Source organism: Dreissena polymorpha, chromosome 3 (assembly GCF_020536995.1).
Source record: "Dreissena polymorpha isolate Duluth1 chromosome 3, UMN_Dpol_1.0, whole genome shotgun sequence".
Taxonomy (NCBI): Eukaryota; Metazoa; Mollusca; class Bivalvia; order Myida; family Dreissenidae; genus Dreissena; species Dreissena polymorpha.
Genome location: NC_068357.1, coordinates 114,880,803 through 114,897,750, shown reverse-complemented (window position 1 = coordinate 114,897,750; position 16,948 = coordinate 114,880,803). Strand labels below are relative to the sequence as shown.

The 16,948-nt window shown below is 34.0% G+C and overlaps 1 protein-coding gene across 1 annotated transcript; it reads left to right on the top strand.

Annotated features, from left to right (window-relative positions):
* The first annotated feature begins 1 nt into the window (after position 1).
* Positions 2-5,296, top strand: LOC127872510 (uncharacterized protein KIAA1958-like). The gene is made up of 4 exons (XM_052415835.1): positions 2-80; positions 4,295-4,449; positions 4,739-4,911; positions 5,069-5,296. The coding sequence occupies exons 1-4, from the start codon at positions 2-4 to the stop codon at positions 5,070-5,072; spliced, it is 411 nt and encodes a 136-aa protein (XP_052271795.1). The 3' UTR covers positions 5,073-5,296.
* Positions 5,297-16,948: the final 11,652 nt, after the last annotated feature.

Here is a 16,948-nt window from a genome sequence, read left to right as displayed (position 1 = left end):
AATGGAATATGGACGCTTACCAAACGACGTTACGGACAGCGTGCAACTGGAAAGCGACTCGCGGATCGCCCAGCACTACGGTACAAGGTTGTCTGAAAAAGGGGCCTCAAATCCAGTGGCATCGCTACAGTGACCTGGAGATCCTGTCCAAAGACCGCACCGCTTTGTGACAGTCAAAACATTGAGGAATTTAGGGAGCTGGGGCTGGAAGATTTGAGCATACAATTCAAAAGAGTAGCCTTTGAAAAGCGCGCGCCGCCCTTCTCCCAACTGCAGGCCCCTGTTTGTGCGTTAAATGCACCAATGACTGCCACTCCCGAATCGGCCTGCTTAGCCACAGCAGGCGTTGCCCCCTGAAGTGACTTGCTCAAGAGCGCATCAGCATGATCTCCAGAGAATCAGTTCTGCCAACAAACCAACACGTTATAGGAAAAAGTTGAACTATACATTCATCCATTATGTGAATCTGATGAAGACAATTATTTGTTGTTTTCTTGGCCTCAGCAAAACACTACCAAATTAAATGCAATAAGTGGACGAATTAATGATACGCAATAATCACATACTATTTGTTTTAAATTAGCATGACAAATAAGTTGATTTACATATCTTATTCGTTGGTGTTGTATGTTAATTTTTAGATTAATCTTTAGTTGTATCGTTTTATTTTAGCCTTTTAATATTGCTATAGCCAAAACAATGAATAATCTTGATAATAGACGCATTAAATATGGCGTAATATCATATGTGTGTCAGTACTACAGAGTTATGTTCATAATTTGCAATTAATGTTGCCGATGTTATATGCATTGTGAAATAAAATAATTCAGTATTTATATAGTTTAGTATTTCAGTATATTATGTCATTTAGATTTTGACGTCGAGAAGCGTGTAAGTTGATAGTTTTTTAATAATAATTACTGCGTAATGAGGTTTATTGATTGATATCCCTTGATGTTGTGAAAAACACAGTGTCACAGTGAGCAGACCCTGTACATAAATAATGCAAATACTAAAAAACATAACGTCTCAGTCGGTGGTTTTGATATGTATCGCCCAACATTACAGAGTTTACAGAGTCTAAAGGCTAAATGAAAGGCAGTTATACGTGTGTGTGAATATTGGCAAATGTTTATAAAGTGCTTTTACTCGATTTTCATATAGTTATCTCGAAAATAAAACATACTTTTATATATACTTATAAATATAATATTAAAGTTTAAAACTTAACAACGATATATATATATATATATATATATATATATATATATATATATATATATATATATATATATATATATATATATATACTATAACACGAATGTTAGCATTCTATTTCGATAGGAATATATATAATGTATAATATATAAAGGAAATGTATTTGGTACTAGAATGCGGTAAGCATTGTTCTCAACAGTGTCTGTCTTAACGTGTTGTCCAGGTCGGATATCAATAAGCTAAAACCATGCATGTTGTATTAACATATTGTTAATACATAGCTTTGTCAGAGTAGCGTTGCCCGCAAACACCGCCCCCCCCCCCACACACACACATTGAATCATTTCTTAATTACTTCATGGAATCAGTTTTCCACGAACGCATTACAACCATATGATAGTGTATATTTTGCTAGAGCGTACTGATTAGCTTTGCATGTAACTAGAATATACATACCTATCTCTTTCATAAGACAGCATTATAACAATCTTAATTATTTCCGCATTGTTTGAATTTTAAGTTAATATTACAAATAAATAATAAATTTTCTTTTAAAATACTTAAATTGATATAATAAATTAAGTATTCAAAATTAATGATTAAAAAACCAATAACTGGATTATAATCAGTACTTTAACGAAAGCAATAAACTGAAAGTGTTTATTTTGAAAGTATTTACTTGATAAATTGAATAAATACCAAGTTTATAATACATCAAACTTTCGATGAAATAATCACACTTACGGAAAAATCATGGTTGACAATCCCGCTTTGATTCACATATGAACTGTTAATCTCCATCGGTATCTGTGTATTTGAACAGAATTAAAGAATAACGTATATTATTTAATTGCAAATGTTATTTTTTTAAAGTTTTATCGTTTGTTTTATTGCATATAACATCCTGTTAAAAAAGATGGATGAACAATATTTCCTCGATAATAACTTTCTGATAAACAAACGTGTTAAAAACGTAATTACTTTAACTACGTTGCATTATTTTCACAACACATTTTGTGCCTGCTTTTTTGACATTCAAATAGTCCCAAATGTGTTAATCACTCATCAGTCATAGCACCTTTACGCCTTGCCAAACGTATTTCAAATACCTGATGCTCTCCCAGAGTGTCAAGTGTATCGAAGAACTGCACGCTGTGCTTGTGAGGCGATAAGCCAGTTGCAGTTTGCTTGTGTCAGCGTGTCGTATGATCGATATGACGCGATCCCTCGTTTGACGCCAGAAGTCTAATGTGAATCGTAGCGTTAAATTACACAATACATTTGTTATCATTTATTATTTATATGTATCATGTGTATATAGTATTTTAAAAAGCAATTTATTTTAAATTGTCAATGGTGGTGCATGTGTAATGGGTCCTTGTTTTCAATGTATACCTAGTCTAAATATGCTCGTACTTGTCCTGTTTATTAAATTAAATACATGTACATGCATGCATTTGCTTACTTTGCATTTGCCTCCACATAATAAGATTTATTGATCAATAGTTACACAAAAGAAGCATCAGCAGCATCAAGCCATTGATATTATATCGCTGAACGGGACACAAGACCCCACAAGTGTAATGTCAGTTCGGATGTATTTGTAATATCGTTTCATCTTATGTACTAAAATATAAAACATTTAAACAACGTTCAATGTCTAGTATATACTCAGTCTGATTGGTTGTTTTAGATACTTACCATTCAAACCAAACGATACTTCTGTTATTATTATTTCTCAATATCCAACGTCTTTTAAACTGAAAATAGTTATGAAATAACTTCTATGCACATATTGGAGTGTTATGAGTTTTACTAATGTATGCTAATTAATTATGAGTTTTACGAAATGTTAAATATATGCTTATTTGATCCACAGTTTAAACATTTCAGTTGTCTGTACACATTCATTATAACAAATATAATTTAATCTCTGGCTTTCTTTTTTTGCCTCTATTATAAAAATGTTTGATATTGTTATCAAAATGCTGGCATTGCTGTGTTTTGTTTAGATTAAATCCATTAACTTGTTTACACGAACTCCTAAAGAAAATACGAAGGGCATGTTTTAATTCCGATTGCAAGTAAATATTGCCGAGTTAAAAATGTACAATTAACAATGTCATTTCGATTTTTAAAAACAAGTGTATGATTGATGCTGAAACTTCCGTTATCCCATGCGATAAGAAAATGTTTGTTATTGACATCCTATAAAATATTTTATCCCACCTTTACAGCGAATTCGGTTGATTAAAGCCCCGTTTATTAAATTTCATCTATAATCAACGGCAAGGCTATAATCAATGGCACGAAATGACGTCATCAACTGCCGCACCGGGACTACATTTTCCCACGCACCTCGTCACCTGTATTTGCCAAGTGCATCAATAATAAAAACAATCTCAAATGTTTGTCAATCTTAATTACATTAAAACAAATACAAGTAAAAAAAAACGTTTTTGTTGTCATTTATTGTCACTAAACTTCTAGTATTAGAAAATTTAACACTATGTTGCAAAAAGGTTCTGTTGTTGTTGCTCTCCTTTGACGTAGTCAGTTCGAGTTGCTCCCCTTTGACTATAGAACACAATCGTCTGCGAAATTGTAAACCCCTCAAAATTTCTGACGAATTTGACAAAGTCAATTTCTCATTAACTTGGGATGAATTAAATAATGAACATGATCAACAAGCAACTGAAATGGAATTAACACTAAGCCAGTTCCAGGAACAATATGGGTTTGATCCATCTATTTTGTTCACAAATGAAATTGAATTGACCATTGAGAATCAAACCAGCCCCAGTAGTAACGCACCATCCAGTAGCAATGTCTTCCCCCCAACTTTAGATCTACATGAGAATAAAGAGTTCTTAGATGTTAACCTCACTGATGTTGGTGATTTCATTGTCCAAAATGAAAAAAAAGACTGTAGCGAAGACCTTGTCTGACATAAACAAATTTAAAAGGTTTCTAATGTCAAAAGCTGAATCAAAAGAAATCCACCACATAGAACCAACTCTTCTTGATGAGTATTTGGCCACTTTCCTGTTGTCCCTTAAAAAGTCAAATGACACAGATTTTGAACCGAGCGTCATCCGTGGCATCATTGCTAGTGTTGACAGGTACCTGAAACGACATCGCTATGGATGTTCAGTCATGACAGGGACTGGAGCCCAATTTGCACTCACAAGGGACACCTACAATGCAAAGAAAAAAAGTCTTAAGAAACAGGTAAAATTGAGATGAACGGTTATAACTAAAAGAAATTTGGCAAAATAACATATTCAACAGAAAACGTATCATTTATGACAAAATTGGGAAAAAATCCCAAGTGTAGTCTGTACGAAACTAATACCCTGTCGACATAAAGTTGCAGTAAATAAATAAATGTCGAAAAGTCACATTAAAAGTAATACTGTAAGCCTACGAAAGATAGAATACTAAAAAAATAAATTTAAATAAAAAAATATAGTCAAAAAGTTAAATGAAACAGTATAATAAATATAAATCACCAATTAAGGGTATGGGAAACCGTCCTAGGGAGGCCCATCCGCTGAGTGATACCGACATCGATCTGCTCTGGGAGAAGGGGATCCTTGGCACCGAGTCTCCGAAGGCCTTGTTAAATACAATCTGGTTGAACAACTGCCTTCATTTTGGCTTGCGAGGAACAACGGAGCAATACAATTTGCGGTAAGAAACATTTTTAACACACAAACACACAAAATATGTATCAATTTTTCTCATTATTTTTTCACCCCATTCACAAAGTACATCCGCTTCAACTTAAATGCTGTATTTTATTATTGTTCATATCTGACATTAAATTAAGATTCTTGTATTTTTTAAGGTGAGGAGACGTCCGCCTCCGTGTAGACTCGAATGGTGTCGAGTATCTCGAGTTGAACGAGCGGCAAACGAAAACGCGCACAGGAGAGAACATCGCTGACATAAGAAAAGTGTCTCCCAAGATGTTCGGCACTTCTGGACCAAGAAATACCGTGTTAATTTACAAGCTGTACTCGAATATGCGTCCATCTGATTTTTTTTCAGATCAGCACCCTTTCTACCTGGCAACACGCACAATTGACACTGCATCCCAGTGGTTCTTGCGTCAACAATTGGGTGTTAACAAGCTGGGTCAGATGCTGAAGGCCATGGCAAAAGACACCGGCTTTCCCGAGCACAAGAGAATAACCAACCACTCAGTTCGCAAATTCCTGGTCCAAAAACTTCGAAATGCAAACATTCCACCCACTGAAATCATGGCCATAACAGGGCACAAAAATGTCCAGTCCATAACCAATTATTCCACCATATCTGTTGAACAGCAGCAAAAGTGTTGCAACATTCTTGCTCAGTCCAGTAAATGTAACAACCAAACAGCTTCCTCTTGTTCACCTTCATGCACTGAAACTATGGTCGAAATGCAGCCTACACAACCACTGTCTACCGTTGAACAAGTTGATCTTGATGTTCGTCCCACCCAGTCACTTCACCAGCAAATGTCTTTCTGTCGTTCGAACAACTTTGCCTCACAATTCTTTGGTGCCACTTTCCACATTCAAAATTTTAATGTGAATAATTATATTAAATCCAAGTTGTTATTGTTATTTCGTCACGAAATAACCACATATTACAACAAAGAAGCAAATGTTTTGCACCTCGTGTTCTAGTTGATAGTTTGAACATCGAAAGTGAATTGTGTGTGGTGTTAGGCTACGTTGTATACAAATGTAGTTCCTTGTATATAACAACTAAATGTTATATTTATGTTATAAAACTTTTAGATTTGCAATTCAATATGAATAAAATTGTTATTAGTAACGCACGACTCTTTGTCACAGAACGATATTCTGATTTTTTAAATGACAATTTGATCAGCGGTTATTTTTGGAACGCGGAGTCATACACTGACCTTGGTTACACTACAGTCATTATCAAAGTACGACAAACACTAATGAAAACTAATTTTGTTAAAATAAAAAGGTTTACTGAATAAAAAAGTGAGATAAATAGAATAATAGGTTAGTGTTGATTATAGCCAAGGCTCGTGCTTTTTGTTTTCTAAGCCTCGCATGATAAACCTGATCTATAATCAACACTAACCTATTATTCTCTATATCACTGTCCTCCAAGTAAAATTGTTTGTAGAAATAATTTAGGCCGTGAGCAAAGAACACGTTTGTCCCCCTATTTTTTAAATCCTCCATATCCGCTGAGTCTCATGACACATTGTTTGCAATTGACTAGCGAGGCGTTGCGGAGAAATTTAACTTTAAAATATATGAGTTTAAAACGTTTTTAATATATTTTTTAGATTACCTTTAATACAAAAAGCACACTTTGTTAGAAAACAAATTATTTTAACATTTCTTTATAAAAAAAAGAATGTAATCATTCCTTCCATTATGTTTTTATAATTATATTTTCTATTAAAATATATGTGACACATATATGTTTTACACATATTTGTATATGATTCACATACATATTCCTTTAACATACGTATATTGTGTCAAACATATCATTTCAGATCATGATCACATTATTCGATCAAACAATATGCCAACACGTTCGGTACAATAATGACTATAATCAATGTAACAATAATTACCATGATGATAATAATAACAATAATAGTGATAATAATAATGATGATAAAGAGATAGCAAACCTTGGAATTCATCTCTCAGGCAAATAATAGACCGATTTATACTAAACTTAGAAGATATGTAAACCTGACAACTGCATCATCTTAAATATAGTTACTAGTATTATTATTATTATTGTGATTAAAATTGTTATATTAACAATACTCATTATAATAATAGTTATTAGTATTATTATTTTATACTTTTAAAACAAAAATTTACTAATTTGCCATTTTTTTCATTTTCATAGTAAGGAAACAGACGTTATTTCACTGATCATCACACACTTCATCAAGCAAATTGTCAATTTCAATACTATCATCATTATCATCCTCTTCCTGATTGATTTTCTCCTCTTGAAACTTTGTACAGAGTATGTCCACTGCTCATTTGAGAAAATGTTACTATCAGTCCACACATATTTAATTCCGTATCCAAGTCGATTTATTTAAATAAATAGTAATATATCATTAAGTCAACATGACAAAAATAAGAAATTATCATGTTGTAAGGCATGACGCCGCAATAAGGCATGACGCCATAGAAAGTCTCTATTTAACTGTCAGTTAGAAAGCCTGTTAATTTTTAACACAGAGAATTATATATTTTGTTGACTTAACGCTGTTAAATGATTGCAAAGATCTAATAAAAAATTAAATGACCTGTAGACTGCATCAATTACTAGTATGCCGTAGAGACATCAGTCATCAGTTGTACTGTAGAGGCATATCCTATGAGTGGGTCCAAATATGCGTCTCCGATGCGGTTTGAGTTAAAACTTGATTGACCGATGGATTGATTGATTAATTTATTGATTGATGGGTCGACCGATTGATTGAATGACAAATACTTTCATGAGCCTCATGTGAATCTTCCCGGATGCTTCTACAACTTAACTTAATTATTCACCCTAAGTGTAAACAAATTCATAATCTTTCTTCCAAATTACTTCAACATATGTCAGAATATAATAATTTTGAATGGCCCGATTTAAGTATCGCGTGGCTATTTACCTAGAACAGTGATTGGAACATTCGGTTCTTACCGAGGTGGACTTGATTGAATTAAACTCTGAATTAAATTGTTACTCACATACTTGACAGTTGGGGTTTCCTAAAGTTACACCGCTGCCCGTACGGTCTCTTTAAAATTGAGCTTCATGGTATCTCGAACAGTCGTCATAAGAATGCAAAAGATGAACGCGCACAAAATAGCCATCAAACACTCACATATAAACGCACTCATAAACCCGAATTCACGTGAGTATAGATCACTAACCCCGTTGTCGAAGGTCCTAATAGTTGTTAGTAATGCAATATAAATAAATCATATTCTTTATTGCCTACTATTCTTAACGAAGACAATTATTTGCAGAATGTTCTATAAGCAAAACCAGCTCAGGTGCCAACATGTGTTTTCGACAAAAAAAGTCTTCACGCCGGAAATTATCGCACACCTGCCAGGGTTGTCACCGCGTGTAAGTATTTGCGTTAGAAAGGCAAATTTATTATAGGTTCCATGTAATACAATCACGCATGCATAGGAAGATAAACGAGGCTCCAACACAGTCGTACGCACTTCGGCAAGTACAACTTGAGCAAGATGAAATAATATTCGTTTTTGCAAAGCAGAAAGCACTTGTCCGTTATACACAACAAGTGTTTGAAAGGGACTGACTATTTCAAAGTATGTGCATTAACGATGAAATACAAAAATACATCAGAAATAAAATGCGATTTGAATTCATCAACATGGAGTTGTTACTTACCTATAAACAATTGTTATTATACAATTTCATTTAGAAACAGGTATGTAATGGCAGATGAACCCTTCCAATATTGTTGTGAGATCGAACGGTTTTGTCGTTCGGATACTTATTCTAAAGCCAATCGGCCTAATGCTCACATTTTTAATTCTTAATGATTTATACCGCTGATGATTAACACAATAACCACCTAGTTCTTATGCCTTAAATAAACACCTTCGATAAATAATTGCAATACAAATATGGTATATATGTTAATTGTTGTATAGCTTTAAGAAGATTTTCAGGTGGGAAATACTTATAGAAATATTAAGGATCATACAGTGTGTAATAACAAAGAAGTTCTTTGATATACACATGAAAATCAAAGTGTCTGCGTGACAATTTGAAGGTATAATATCGCCAATGGCAAGAAGGAAACGAAAGAAGTGTAGTTTGTTGCTGGCTTTTTGTTAGGCTAAGATAAACATCACCTGATCGTTGAGAGAAATGACCTTCGCTGTTTTCAGGATTACCACATAATTTGTCATAAACGATCTCAGTCACAGCAACACAAGCAAAATACATATGGCATTGCAGATATTGCTATTACCGACATATATATGTTTCCATGGACTCGAATTGCGTCTGGGTAATTAACGTATTACCTCTTCTCATAAACCTGGCAAATGAAAGAAGATATACTTGTGTGAGTTTGTAACGCCAATTTACTTCTGGTTTTATTTTATTTTTATTTTCAAGCATGTAACTTTCGTATAGTTGATGTTCAAAATGACAAGGTCACATTTACATGCTGCGTATATTTTGAATGTAATGAACGTATATTTGATATTTTCTTTTCAACTCAAGTTCCTGATTCATGCACTGCCACTTACATGTATATTTCAGTCGGTGAAAGTAGTTTTAAGGTTTTTCTAAACGTAAGTTCACAGTAGGTTCTGACACAATAAATTAATCCGCAGTGGTATTATATAGTGTGCTGCACCGTAAGCGATAAGCAATCAAATGTAATACTTAATGATTTACATTTACTAAAAAATGGTTTTCTTACAATGTATGCCATTATTAATAAAATGAAAAAATAGCCATGACTTTTATTTAAATAAAAAAACACGATAAAACATAATTTATTACAGGATCGTGTAAACAACATAATTATAACCAGTACACCGTGCGTTCATTGTACATACAACGACACGTGTTACACGTACAACTACAATGCATTTTATATATCAGCATCTCTCTCTCTCTCTCTATAGAGAGAGAGAGAGAGAGAGAGAGAGAGAGGAGAGAGAGAAGAGAGAGAGAGAGGGGAGAGAGAGAGAGAGAGAGAGGAGAGCAGAGAGAGAGAGAGCGAGAGAGAGAGAGAGATAGAGATAGAGAGCGAGAGAGAGAGCGAGCGAGAGCGCTAGAGAGAGGAGAGAGAGAGAGAGAGAGAGAGGAGAGAGATCTATAGAGGAGAGAGTATCTATATATAGAGAGCGAGGAGGAGAGAGAGAGAGAGAGAGAGAGAGAGAGAGAGAGAGAGCTCGAGCGAGAGAGAGAGAGAGGGAGAGAGAGAGAGGAGAGGGAGAGAGCTAGGAGAGAGAGAGAGAGAGAGAGAGAGAGCTCGAGAGAGAGAGAGAGAGAGAGAGAGAGAGCTCTCTCTCGAGAGAGAGCTCTCTCTCTCTCTCTCTTCTCTCTCTCTCTCTCTCTCTCTCTCTCTCTCTCTTCTCTCTCTCTCTCTCTCTCTCTCTCTGTATATATATAAACTCATTTTAGTTTTTGTCCATTATAGTCGGAGCCGGCTTTATAACTTCAAAATAACACGAATGTTAGCATTCTATTTCGATAGGAACATAACATAATTAGCATAAACACTGATCCTGATGTCTGTTTGATAGAAATAAAAACCGAAAAGACATTTGCAGTATAGAAAATATCGTCACCATCCAACCTTTTTTTACATTAATGATGTACAACCGCTGCATCGGTAGTAACGACTTCCTATATTATTTAGGCCTCTATTTTTGGCAAGAGACACTGTGCCAAAGTGTCTGACAAAAGATATACGTACTAGAAAAAACACGAAAACACATACACATACCAAATATAACTGATCCACAACATAGAAATGCGAAGTATAAATTAATAAGGTTTTGAAACAGAAAGCTCGCAGGAACAGAGTAACTGACTGAGATCAATGCCTTGTAATCCTTAGTTTTACTGTTATTCCTCTCGTGAACAACGAGTTGTTCTTTTCTGTATTAAATATTAAAAAGTACGATTTGTAAACATTTAAGTTTAAACTCACAATGAGATCTAATGCGATATGCGTTGGGTTAAATAGTATCCGTTGAGACGGGAGTGATCCATTATGGTGGCATTAAGTATGCTAATGGAACAAAGATATGTCTGATTAGGCGACGATCATCAACATTTCTGCACCTTGATTGGTGTTTGTAAGTACATAAGGATCCAAAAATGGATAGGGATTGTCATAGGTTTATCTGTACTAATATATGGAATACATTCTTTATTTAAGGCGTAAGGGAGAAAACAAAGTCGCGTATTGAACTTTTTTAATTTTCTAGTTAAAAGATTTTGACTAAGTGTTTTCACCCGTAAAGGAGGATGTAACGGCCATTGGTAGTACGCCAATAATAAACCACGTGACATTTTAAGTACACTTGACATCCTAATTGGCGGAGGATCTCGTCATTAAAGATGTTAATTTCTGGAAAAGACATATACACAATTTTAGTATTATGGCACAAAAGTAATAAAGTACTCGTATTCTGACCAAAAATAGTCCGCGTCTTTTTCGTTATCTAAAATTTGCTCCGTTTTGTCTGAAAGCCGGCGTAAATTAAGAATGATATCGTGTTCACTTCTTTGTTCAAAAACGACATTGAAGTAATAATGGAGGCCTATAATATTTGTTGAAGTACTCTTACTGAATAAGACATTATGCAATACAAAAGTACACTTTTCACCCTTTTTATATTTCAGCACAATATTCAACCGATCTGTATACGTACGGAATTTAGAATACTTAGAAAACCATTTCTAAATAAAGGCGTTAGATGGAATCGTTGTCGTATGCTTGTTCGGTGATGATATTATAACGCTCGCCTGTTCAAATTATAAAAATAAATGAAGTTTATGTGTCATTCAGAATATGAGCACATAAGCTCAACGTTGTTACACACAAGATATGTGTTTGTTAGAAACACAATGCCCCTACTGCGCCGCTTTGATTTAAAAAATCATTTGGCAGGTACAGATAATTATCTCCCTTTGAAGATTATTACTTCCCTTGGATTTATTTGTTGACCTTTGAACTTCAAGAATGACCTTGACCTTTCACCACTCAAAATGTGCAGCTCCATGAGATACACATGCATGACAAATATCAAGTTGCTATTTGAAGCGACATAGAAGTTATGAGCATTTTTCGAAACCTTAACGCAAAGTTAAAGACGGAAAGACAGACAGACGGACGGACGTAGAGTCCGATCACTATATGCCCTCCTTCGGGGGCATAAAAATGGTATATACGTTAAGCTGATCGTTGTTACTGAAAGTGTTGTTGGGTTTAGTATATCGATTTTTAAAAATTTTAAAGTTGTTTTTGATGTATTATCCCTTTATCAAAAGTTGTTTTCCAACCAATTTTAAAAAAGCCATAGCATAAGTGTTTTTCTTCCTAAACTTGTACGGAGCTTTTAAAGTGTATGACTGAGAACACAGTGTGTTATGCCTTAGAATGCCGTCAAGTTGCATCATGTGCTTTTTTATGGTCAAAGGAAATGATTAACGGTACGGTCGACTTTCTACGATGATTTCAATAATACACAATACTACATTGATCTGGCCCATATCTGGTTAGCTAGGTGAATAAACTCTTATAGCTTCGTATAAGACTTTAAAAATAGAGCAACGCTATATACAAATGTACACATTTGCATAAATTTAAAAGACTAAGAAGACCATTTCTAATTATAGGCGTTAGAAATATCATAACCGATATTGTATGCCTAGCAGTTTGTGGTCCAAACTGTAGTGGACGTTATATAGCACAAGAGCAATTATTCACTTTGTTCATACTTAACTAATTTTCCAAGAGCTTATGATAGTCTGAATGAAATCCACAATATAACAGATTTTTTTCAATGTTTGTATAAACAATGAATCACTTACAAGTAGTTTTTGATGTATTAAAACCCTTTATCAAAGATTTTTTCCCAACAACTTCTAAAAAGCTATTGCAGAAGTGTTTTTCTTCTTTAACATGTCAAGAGCCTTTAAGGTGAATGACAGAGAGCACAAAATTGTGTTTTGTCTTAGATGTTGTCAAGTTGCATCATGGTCTTTTTTCTTGGCCAATAGTGATGCTTTACGGTATGTTCGACTTTCCTCGATAATTTCATTTACACATCACATCACATTGATCTGGCTCGTATGTGTGTAGCTAGGTGAATAAACTATTATTGCTTCGTACATGATTTGAAAAAATAGACCACGCTATATATGAAATAATTAAGGTAAACATTAGGAGTGACCTCTTGATCGCAAACTACTCGTGCACAGAGTACATACAGCTCAGTTGGAAATTTAATGAATATTCCTCTTTGCACAATATTCCACCATGCGCTGCACATTTATATCCAAATGGACAATACACGTATACATAGAGTATTGACACTTATTAGAATCGGAAATGTACTAATATACAGAGATTTGTTCAGTTTTAAGGTTCAACTGACATAAAACAGATCATTTATAATTGTGTTGAAAGAGTTTTATACGACGACGTATAGTTTAATTACGTGTTATGATTGTTCCCAAAAAATTTCATGTTTTTGGGAGTTGGTTGCTATTTCAGAAGTCGAACACTTCTAATGGTTAATCCCAAAAAGCAAAAGAGCGAAGAATGCAATGATGATTAACGGGGGTTGAGCTGCTTTTACATTTTATTGTGATATCATAATATCAAAGCGAAATATATTTTCTCAGACCAAATTATTTGGTATTATCCTATGTTGTCAGTAAATAATTAGATGCCTTTGGAAGACACGCCCCATTATTTATGTCATTAAAGTATCATGACTGGATTAATGTTATGAGGTCTGGAATTATAATCATTCAAGCCCTTGTAACACGTCAATTACGCTTATACCAACAGTGATATCTGGTTTTGCAGTTGTATTTGAACTATGTTGACTGCAAAGCGTATACGCTAAGGGCATCTACATATATAACCCGATTGACAAGTAGATGGGCACTTCAAAATAATTCAAAGCTTACAACGTGTTTTATTTCTTTTGATTTAATAATGGTGGTCCTATTTTAGATCTGCAAATATGCTATTTTAATCACGAGTCCTGAATTTAAGAAAAAACGTGGCATTAATGATCACGAATGTTTCTTATATGACAATTATATTTGTGTGTTCATATATAACCCGATTGAAAAGTAGGAATCAGTGTAGACTCATTCAAAGCTGATAACGTGTTATATTTCCTGTCTGAAATCAAATTTATTTTGATTTAAATCTTGTTGTCTAGTGACTAGTGATCTGCGCATATGTAAATTTATTCATTAGTCATGAGTAAAACATAAGCGTCGTAAAACAGCATGGATGCTTCTTATACAAACGCATTTTTTGATTTTAGGAAACTTCATCGTGTATTTGGGCCGCGCTCTGTTAAAAAGGGTTTAATGCATGTGCGTAATGTGTTATCACAGATTAGCTTGTTCACACCGCACAAACTAATCAGGGACGACACTTTCTGCCTAAACTGTATTTTTTGCTGAAAATAGACTCTCTGTACTCGAAAAATATATAAAAGCGGGCTGATCTGGGATGACACTTTACGCACATGCATTTAACAGAGCACGGCTCAGTCATTTCGCATAATGTGCTGGTGCAGACTTTTCAGCAAGTGTTGAATTGTTTTCGAAGAAAGGACCAGTTGAAATTATGTTTCATCAAGTGCACAGAAAGAATCGTTTTTCAAATCAATTTGATCTCTCTCCCCACTCATTCCATTCCGCGAAACACTTCAGGTGTCGCAGTTCTTTTGAAAACTAGAAACTAGAAACTAATAACTTGCATTTAACAATTCATAACAGTATTGAGAATGCAACTCCCTTCAGACATAGTTGGGTCACACCGACGTTGAAAAAAGAGATTACAACGCAGACAACGACGTTGAAAAAAGAGATTACAACGCAGACAACGACGTTGAAAAAAGAGATTACAACGCAGACAACGACGTTGAAAAAAGAGATTACAACGCAGACAACGACATTGAAAAAAGAGATTACAACGCAGATATGAAAACTATTATGATAATTATTCTGATAGTGTATTCATACGTGCTGTTTGGCTATATTTCAGACAAGCAATCGTGTTTATTGTATATTTATCAAACTGTCAATAACTCATATTCATATTGCACTAATGTGTTGCAAACATTTAATCACGATATGATATGACAATGTCAATAAAGACAAATGTTTGATAACTCAAACTACTAAGACCACAAGGCTTTAAATAAAATAGTGATTCCATATAATACAATTGCATCTAGTGATCAATTGTGTCAATCAATACATTGCTTTTTTGTGTTCAGTTTTTGAAAATAACATGCAGTGGGCATTTACATAAAAGGCTTTTCAGAAATAAATAAAGCTGTTGTGATGTTATTTCATATGTTCACATCTATAAAAATATTAATATTTTAATATTTAAATCACATAAAAGTTGACTCGATAGTTTTATATGTCTTTAAAACAATTTTGTTGTTAAGCGTTGATCGACCAGGGAAGTAACTTAATTTATGTTTGACAGCTGGAATACAAGAATACAAAAACAATAAAAAATTGAAGAAGGACAATCGCATATGAACTGTTATTGAAGACATGTACAGAGGGAAATTTACTGGCAGGACCGTCACTTTCTATGTAAACAAAAACACAATTGACAACTTCGGAATGGCCTTGATTCAGTGAGTTTGTGTCGTACTCAAATCGCAGCTCGAATTATGAGTTTATTTAAAATGTTGATATATATTTTTTATATCGGATCAATAAGATAATGAAGTCTCTCGGATTTTCAAAGATCACATTTAGCATTTGCCTGTTAGTGGACAATATAAATGCTTCGTTTTTTTATTAGTCCACAACGGAGTTATTATTAAACAGCAAAAACAATAAAACACCAAACATCAATAAAAACATATGTGTAACAAAATTAAAATCAATTTAACCACTTCATAACCATTGTATGCTTTGAGTTATGAGTGGTGTTAAGGATATGTATAACAATTGTTTAAGGATATAATATTCAGTAAGCGGTCTCAGCTAACTAATACAATGAAAACAACTTTCTCACGAATATATGTTTTAGTTCACGGCGTGTAGTGTCAAAAATGATGCATGCATTCGTGTTTTACTGTTATACTGCCTTTCAATATCATTGAAACTTCTTTAGGTATAGAAAGCGGTTGGTTTTCCCCGGCAATTGAAACTTTGCAAACACTCTCCATTGTGGAATGTTCAACGATTCAAAACATTGTTATATAGGAAAAATATGTTAAACTAGCAATAGAAGTCATGATGCATTTAAAACAAGTGATTTAATGCTAATTTGCAAAAGGTGCAACCATTATATACACACTTCAAAAGCATGATCTTCTTGAAATAAGATTTATTTTCGTTGACATCATGCACACTTAACTTGTGTAGTTATTTTTTCATATGTTTTACAGCAACACAGTTGTTAACTTCATTCACTTTAGCACTTAGTGACATAAACAAAGTAGATAGTGTTTTTATTGACAAAAGTTGACTTGTATGACATCAATCAGAAATCAACTCAGGTTATAAAATGTTTTAAGTCCACACTGACTTATATTTAATTTGTTTATCAAAAATGTGAGCTGATTTTATCCAAAAGCATATGAGCGTTTTATGATAACCTTACGATTGTTGTTGAACGCTCTTGCTATCTTATGAATAACTGTCAACGCGATAGGAAATCTGATACCAGATTAACAAATATGATCAGACGTTGTTAGTCATATAACCTTTTTATTTTTATACCATTCATGTGAAAAGAAGCACATCTGGTGACTTTAATGTTATTATACGGACATGATACTGCCATTATGCCCACTGTAATACATCATTTAAGCCTATGGGAAAAATACTAATCTAATTATCTTGGTAAGAACGTTCATTTCATATTCTGGTATGACCACTAAATTCGAAATCTGTTGACAGCAAGGCTCAAACACGAGGGCTAAATCATTTTGATGAAACC